This window comes from Gorilla gorilla, chromosome 12, assembly GCF_029281585.2.
Source record: "Gorilla gorilla gorilla isolate KB3781 chromosome 12, NHGRI_mGorGor1-v2.1_pri, whole genome shotgun sequence".
NCBI classification, from domain to species: Eukaryota; Metazoa; Chordata; class Mammalia; order Primates; family Hominidae; genus Gorilla; species Gorilla gorilla.
Genome location: NC_073236.2, coordinates 49,945,069 through 49,954,079, shown reverse-complemented (window position 1 = coordinate 49,954,079; position 9,011 = coordinate 49,945,069). Strand labels below are relative to the sequence as shown.

Below are 9,011 nucleotides of genomic sequence, written 5' to 3'. Positions count from 1 at the left end.
GTTATCTCTAAATGTGTGGCTTCTAAGAACAGGAACGTAACTTACTTTTCAATCTAACAGTGCAAATCAAATTACATGGATTCTAAAAACACCAATTGACCTAAAAGAAGAGGTATTCACTGGGTGAAAATGGCTACTTATTCAATTTGTATGAGAAAATGGGAAAAAAGAAGAAAAATAAACTATGTTTACAGGATATGACAGAATATCCCATAAACTAACGTTATCACAATAAAAATGCTGCATAATAAATGTTATTTTAAACATAAACATTTTCATATAAAATATATTGTCAAATTTGAAACTAAGTTCAAACTTTCTTGTAAAATAGCCTCTAGAACACCAGTTGAGGTAACAGGGACTCAAGAATACTGAATAAATGAACATTACATAATTTGCATTAATAACTTTTAAACCTGACTCTTTAATAAATCTTGGAATATCTCTTTTAGTTGTAAAAAAGATATTCTGTTAAGAGTTTGGATTCTATTTTGATGTTTAGCAAGCCAAATTATCTTTTTTGTATGATGCTTAAAATGTAAACACCACTGCTTGACACAATAATTATAAACTACATGAATGAAAGATTTGCTAAAAATTTCATTTACTAAAATCAGCCATTTTTCTGATTTTATCCTGACAAAAGAGTAAATTACAACTTGGGATATATATATATGTTTTTTTCTGTCAGTTTAATCCATTTTATTGACTTCTCAATTAACAACAAAATTCATTTGGACAGTAAATCAGAAAATACTTTCTATGGTGGCTTTAAATTACATTTTTTAACCCAAAAATGTTATCCAGAGCCATTTTAGACAACAAATGTATCTGAAGTACAAACAGTAAAAATTCACATTCCCTTCAGTAACTCTCCTTCCACTTAGAACACAATGAACTTCTTAGGTAGGCAGAGTTCTCGTTCACTTAACCACAACCCCATTTTAGCACAGAACTGCAGCAAAAAGAATTGAAGAAGTGATTAGAAAGGATATGCATTATTAATAAACCATATGCTATGTGAGTGTTAGGTTCCCACGAAATATTTTACTGTATATTTAAAAAAAATCCCTTCTCAAGGGCACTGCTTTCATTCAAGGACTGATTTCATTACCTACTTCATTATCTTTTATAGTGAAATGCTCCTTTTCAAGTTATTAATACACATTGGAGTTGTTACCAGCAAACATTGTCCTACACCTGCAGTTCAAAATATGAGTAGCAGTCTAATACTTAGATTCAGTTATAAATTATATATGTATAAAACAAAGAGTTGCCATTATTTATATATTGTAATAAATACACAAGAATGAATACAAGTTATTTTTCATAAAATACAATTTCTAATCAATTTAGGGGATTTCCACACTATGAGGACATTAAATACTTAAAACACCAGGTAATCCCCTCTGTTACAGAATGCCAGCCAGGTGAGATCTTAAAGAGATTCTTTATTGATAGCCAAATACTGTTGACTATACTAGCAATCTGTATTTTCTTGCTATTTAAGAAAAAAATACAGAACCTAGACATTTAAAACATTATCCGTGTAATAATCACTACAGACTCTCACTGGGTCTTTAAAAATTTTGTTAAAAATTGCCAAAGTCATGATGAACACAATTAATGCAGCTACATCATTTGAAAAAGCAATATAAATTATGCTGTTAAAGACAAAAACATTGACATACATAAACATCACAATGTAACACAGCAGTAACTAATTGCTATTTCATATGAAAAATTAAATGTAAAAAGTTATGCTAGAGAACTTGGAAATTTTTCACTTTAGCAAAATGTTCTATTTATATACCTCCAACTTCTATGATACAGTATACAATAAAATACTTTAAAAAGATATGACATTCAAATGCTTCATTTACACAAATAATATTGCCAATACTAATAAAAGTGATGCCCTTAAACATGAACTGCTCTGCTAATTGTAATTTTAAAATGTTTTCTTTACTTGATTTTACATTTTAATTAGCAGGTAGCATTACATATTAATCAGTTCTGTGCTGACAAATAAGAGAGGTCCTAGTCAAAATACTGTTTCTCAAAAGTAATGTACATCATATTGCTTGAAACTAAACAACCATATAAAAAGTGGCAATCATTTATCTAAACATTGATTATGAAAGACAACTGGCATATATTCAGGCAGAGTGTTGAGTTCATGATTGTTTATTTACAATAAAAGTACTTTTACTGAAGCTAACATAAGTTTTTAGGTCAATTACTACAGTCTCTTAAAGTTATAAAAATATTATATAAAATACCACAGGCTTTAGAGGCTATAACTTCATGTGGTTCTGAAACTAGCAGCTGAAAAGTGTTTATAATTTAAAAATAAATAAACTATAGAGGTAAACCAGTTACAAAACAGCAGAGGACTGAGATAGTCACAAGAGTGAAAAGAATTGCTCAGTTACACAATAGCTAACAAAATGGTGAAGCGGTTGGGTCAAAAGTTTTAAAAACCTCTTTCAGAGATTTGTCATCTGCTTCTCTACCGGGATCATTATCTGGGGTTGGGCTCCCCTGTCCTGGCTGCCTTGCCTGCCTTGGATCACTGTACTGTGGCCTAATTAAGCCTGTTAATGCCTGAACAGGAAGGCTGTGCACTGCTGGGACCTGAACCTTACCAGAACTCCTGGGAACATCTGCCTGTGGATCAGCTGGCCCATCAAGAGTGACTTCCACATTTGGATTGGTTTTTTGTGGAAGGATAGCTTCTCCAGGAGAAGGTTCATTTTTGTCACTACTTTTTAAGCCACCACTTTTTTTCTGGTTCTTTGAGTTTTCTCCTGAAGAAGCTGTTGCTAGCTCTGATGTGGATGATGAACCATGATCCCTAGGGTCATACAAACTAATACCACTAAGAACTGAAGTTGAAGTTCCCAGTGGAAGGCCAGCTGAGGAAGAGAGTTTAGGGGCATATGGAGGCAGAGCCCCGGAACCAGAATTGCTAGTTCCTGCCCCTGAGGGCTGTGATGAACCAGGGTTTGATCTGGATAAGTGAGGGGCACCCTTTGATGTATGTGAATCCTTCATAACCACTTGATGAGACTCTGTATTGGGCAGTCTGTGAAGCCTAGGATCAAAATTTTTTTGTAGTCTAGGATCTCCTAATTTAGCTCCTGAACCGTGTGAGTCTCCAAATTGTTCTAGGTAGCCTTCTCTGTTTGTTGTGTTAATTTTGGCTTTGGCTGCTAATTTTGGATCAATGGACACTGTGTTTTGATGAAGATCACTTTTTGTATTCCATAATCTATTTAGCCTCTGGTCAGCTATAAGTGGGGGCAGAGGTAAATTGATTGAAGACACTGGATCAGGTTTAGGTAAAGGTACTGGAAGTAAGTCTTCGGGAGCCCACACGATGTGTTTTGCAAAGTTGGGTTTGGTTAGAGTAATGTCCATTTTAATGTGACTGAACTGTCTCAATTGTGACCTTGGATCCTGGAGCATTATGCCAGGTGAGGCATCCAAAGGTATTAAGAAAGCTTTTTCTCTCAGTTCTCTTTCTGTATCTTCATCATCATCATCGCCTCTTTTGTGTTTGACATTAGTGCCAGCATTTGCATGATGCAAATCAAACTTTGCTCCACCAACAGAAGAGCCTATGTGACCACTTCCATTCCCTCTCAATTTCCTGGGATCCCACGCAAGTCTAAGATCCAGTGGGGCAGACTCAGAAGGCTTTCTAATGTCTTGCCTTGGGATAGTCCTAAGCCTAGGGTCAACCACTTGGTTTCCTTTACTTTTCTCTTTAGCAAGTCTTGGATCAGTAGGAGTGCTGAGTTCTGTGGAAGGTTGTTGCTGATTCCTTAAAGTTTCTGTTTGTTTCTGTAATGTTTTCAGTATTGATTTGACACTGCTTCCTTCTTCCTCTTCACTACTGGAATACCAGTTAACTGTATCATCTAAATGCAGACAAAAACTTATTATAAACTTTATATTATAAACTTATAATGAAATTATTATAATTATAAATTATTCTTTATAATATGGCTACATTTATATGTAGCCTTAATTAATATTAAAAAACACATACTATTTCTGAAATAAGTATAATCTAACTTCAAGAAAATGCATAACAAAAATGCCAGATTTCAATACTGGAACAAAATAAGATGTGGTAAGAAAACTATCAATTCAGTCATTATACTCTATTAAGGAAGTGGGGTGATACTAGAATATGTGTAATGTCCTTCCAGTCAGAGAAAAGGCAGGACCTTTCCTTCCAACTGGCCAAAGGGAATTCAGATATGTGTGTTGTATGTGTGGTGGGCTGTAGGAGAAAGGAAAATGCTGTTAGCATTCTAAAATATGCTAGGTCTCTTCAAATCAAGCATTCCTTAAGCTTCCTAGCTCTGAATTTATCAAGTTAACAATGGACTAAAAAGAAAACAAAACACTGAAAGTGATGGTTAAGGTAGCAATGGAAACTGAGCAAATGAGGAATGGGGTAGAGACTTTTCATTTACTCTTTATTATATGTTTAGATATTTGACCTGTGTGACTATATTAGCTATTCAAACATTAACTTTAAAAATAACAAAACTGGCTGGGCGTGGTGGCTCACACCTGTAATTCCAGCACTTTGGGAGGCCGAGGTGGGCGGATCACGAGGTCATGAGATCCAGACCATCCTGGCTAACTCGGTGAAACCCTGTCTCTACTAAAAATACAAAAAAATTAGCCGTGCGCGGTGGCGGGCACATGTAGTCCCAGCTACTCAGGAGGCTGAGGCAGGAGAACGGCGTGAACCTGGGAGGCAGAGCTTGCAGTGAGCTGAGATCGAGCCACTGCACTCCAGCCTGGGCGACAGAGCAAGACTCCATCTCAAAAAACAAAAAAAAACCTACCATCCTAAAACTTACATACTTTATGAGAACACTTTGAGTCTTACTCTTAAAGCCTATTTAACTCTAGCATATTAGACGCAAGTTTAAGAAGCCTACCTAAAGAAGCCTACCTATCATAAGTCTTTTCTCTAGCAGAAGGAATTACAAACTGGTTTCAGAAGGGTGATTCTCCCTCCTCTCCATTAAAATATACACAGGTTGGCTCTGAATTGGCCACAAGGTATCTACTGTTCACATTCTTGCCAGAATGTAAGAGTCAGAACATGGAATACAGATATATAGATATACTGTATATGCATATATGTATCTCCATCCTGGAGTATCTTGGATCAGCAGACTATCCTAGATATTCTCATTTTTACCTCATCTCACTGCTCACTAATGCATGCCTACTACATGGAACTTTAGTGTTACAGGGTTAGTTTGAACAAAGCAGTGCTTACAAAACAAGCATTGGTATTTAGGGTAGAATGTGGATTAAAACAGCATATGGTATGTCACAATTGCAAAAAGTTTTACTCAGATCTCAGTATCTGAAAAAACTACTTCTAGACACTAGATCTCTTTTCTTCTCTTTGACATCAAGGAAATCTACAGATGGATTTGTGATTCACTTTTACCTGCTGCAATTACTTTAAATATTTCTGTATAGTAATTTCACTCCTCATAGTATTTGTTACTTCTATCCTTACTTTCTTTTCATTCCCGTATCAATATATTTTATAAGCATTATATATATATTTCATGATTTATAAAGCATACTTAAAATCTTTCTTAAATGAGAGTGAAAATAGTAACAGAGGGAGAGTAGAAGAATAGAGACAGGCCAGTGGAAAACAGATATTAGATAAAAAATGATAATTAGCAGCTTTTTATCAAAGCAGAGATAAAATGCATAAAAGCATTAAAATCCATAAAAATTAACACAAACACAAGTAAACCTAGCTGTTCAAAATATTTCTGTATCAGAGCCAACAACTCCCATAGAACATTACCAATTATATAACATTATAGAATAAAATTTTCTATTATCTAAAAGTTTTAATATCTTTGTTTATGAAAACATAAAACTTTTAAGACTATCGAAAGATTACTTTTTTTTTTTTTTGAGACACAGTCTCGCTCTGTTACCCAGGCTGGAGTGCAATGGCATGATCTCGGCTCACTGCAACCTCCACCTCCCGGGTTCAAGCGATTCTCCTGCCTCAGCCTTCTGAGTAGCTGGGACTACAGACATGCACTAACATGCCCAGCTAATTTTTACATTTTTAGTAGAGACAAGGTTTCACCATGTTGGCCAGGATGGTCTCGATCTCTTGACCTCGTGATCTACCCGCCTTGGCCTCCCAAAGTGCTGGGATTACAGGCGTGAGCCACTGCGCCCGGCTGAAAGATTGCTATTAAAATGCTTATAATTTAAATTGTACAGGAAATTCACTTATTAGGAATCCTTCATTCTCCTGTGATGTTAGGTAAATGAAGAATTAATAATATCTTCTTTGAAAATATAACAAAAAATGTTCACTTACATTGATGCAAGAAACTGAAGAGGACACCAAAAATTGGAAAGATATTCCATGTTCATGGATTGGAAGAATCAATATTGTTAAAATGTCCATACTACCCAAAGCAATCTACAGATTCAATGCAGTTCCAATCAAAATACCAATAGTGTTCTTCACAGATATAGAAAAAACTATCCTAAAATTTATATGGAACCACAAAGGACTCAGAATAGCCAAACCTATCCTGAGCAAAAAAGAACAAAACTAGAGGAATCACATTACCTGGTCAAATTATACTACAGAGCTATGGTAATCAAAACAGCATGGTACCTCCATAAAAACAGACACATAAGCTGGGCACAGTGGCTCACACCTGTAATCCCAGCACTTTGGGAGGCCAACGCAGGCAGATCACTTGAGGCCAGGCATTTGAGACCAACCTGGCCAACGTGGTAAAACCCTGTCTCTACTAAAAATACAAAAAAATTATCTGGGCATGGTGGCGCACACCTGTAGTCCCACCTACTTGGGAGGCTGAGGCAGGAGAATGGCATGAACCTAGGAGGCAGAGGTTGTGGTGAGCCGAGATCGCACCACTGTACAACAGAGTGACACCCTGTCTTAAGAAAAAACAAAAACAAAAACAAAAAAATGAACTAACAAAAAACAGACACATAAACCAATGGAACAGAACAGAGAACCCAGAAAGAAAAACCCATACATCTACAGTGAACCGATTTCGACAAAGGTGCTAAAAACATACATCGGGGAAAGGACAATCTCTTCAATAAATGGTGCTGGGAAAAACTGGATATCCATATGCAGAAGAGTAAAACTAGACCCCTATCTCTCACCATACACAAAAATCAAATCAAAATGGATTAAATACTTAAATCTAAGACCTCAAACTATGAAACTGCTACCAGAAAACATTGGGTAAACTCTCCAGGTCACTGGTCTGGGCAAAGATTTCTTAAGTAATACCTCACAAGCGCAGGCAACCAAGCAAAAATGGACAAATGGGATCACATCAAGTTAAAAAGCTGCATTGTGAAGGAAACAAATGATGAGACAATCCACAGAATGGGAGAAAATATCTGCAAACTACCTATCTGAGAAGGGATTAATAACTAGAATATATAAGGAGCTCAAACAACTCTATAGGAAAAAAATCAATAATCCAATTTAAAAATGGGCGAAATATCTGAATAGACATTTCTCAAAAGAAGACATAAAAATGGCACACAGGTATATGAAAAGGTGCACAACATCACTCATCATCAGAAAAATGCAAATCAAAACTACAGTAAGATATCATCTCTTCCCAGTTAAAATGGGTCTTATCCAAAAGACAGGAAATAACAAATGCAGGCAAGGATGTGGAGGAAAGAGAACCTTCATACACCGTTGGTGGTAAAGTAAATTAGTACGACCACTATGAAGAACAGTTTGAAAGTTCCTCAAAAAACTAAAAATAAAGTTACCATCTGATCCAGCAATCCCACTGCCAGGTATATACCCAAAAGAAAGGAAATCAGTATATCAAAGAGATATCCGTACTCTCACGTTTACTGCAGCATTATTCACAATAACCAAGATTTGGAAGCAACCCAAGTGTCCACCAACAGACAATGGCCAGGCACGGTGGCGCACACCTGTAATCCCAGCACTTTGGGAGGCCGAGGCGGGCAGATCACCTGAGGTCAGGAGTTCGTGACAAGCGTGGCCAACACAGTGAAACCCCATCTCTACTAAGAATATAAAAATTAGCTGGGCATGGTGGTGCACACCTGTAATCCCAGCTACTTGGGAGGCAGAGGCACGAGAATTGCTTGAACCTGGGAGGGAGAGGTTGCAGTGAGCCGAGATCGTGTCACTGAATCCCAGCCTGGGTAACAGAGTGAGACTCTGTCTTAAAACAAAACAAAACAAAAAACAGACAATGGATAAAGAAAATGTGGCATATATACACAATGGAGTACTATTCAGCCATAAGAAGAATGAGATCCTGTCATTTGCAACAACAAGGAACTAGAGGTCATTATGTTAAGTGAAATAAGCCAGACACAGAAAGACAAACTTCTCATATTCTCACTTACTTGTGGGAGCTAAAAATTAAAACAATTGAACTCATGGACATAGAGAGTAGAAGGATGGTTACCAGAGACTGGGAAGGGTAGCTGGCAGATAGGGAGGAAGTGGGGATGGTTAATGGGTACCAAAAGTTTAAAAGAATGAGTAAGACCTAGTATTTGATAGCACAACAGGGTGACTATAGTCAATAATAATTTAATTGTACATTTAAAAAAAAACTAAAAGAGTATAACTGGATTGTTTGTAACACAGAGGATAAATGCTTAAGGTGGTGGATACTCTATTTACCCTGATGTGATTATTATGCATTGCATGCCTCTATCAAAATACCTCATGTACTCCATAAATATATATACCTACTACGTACCCACAAAAATAATTTAAAAATTATGAATATATATATTTTAAATGCTCATATAATAGCTTGTAGCTACCTAGCATTACATAGTTTTACATAGTTTTTCATAAATGTCATGTTTAAGAGTGGCCAAACATCGTTTTGTAATTCATAAACAGAACTGGATGCTTTAAACTGTTCTCA

General features: G+C 36.2%; 1 protein-coding gene across 1 annotated transcript in view; it reads right to left on the bottom strand.

The window, feature by feature from the left end:
- Window positions 1-1,431: 1,431 nt before the first annotated feature.
- The window catches only part of ZC3H6 (zinc finger CCCH-type containing 6), a 57,295-nt gene continuing 49,715 nt past the window's right edge, over window positions 1,432-9,011 (bottom strand). Inside the window, exon 12 of the mRNA XM_063695704.1 lies at window positions 1,432-3,926. Coding sequence (XP_063551774.1) covers window positions 2,443-3,926 — 1,484 coding nt within the window. The 3' untranslated portion in view covers window positions 1,432-2,442. The remainder of the gene's footprint in view (window positions 3,927-9,011) is intronic.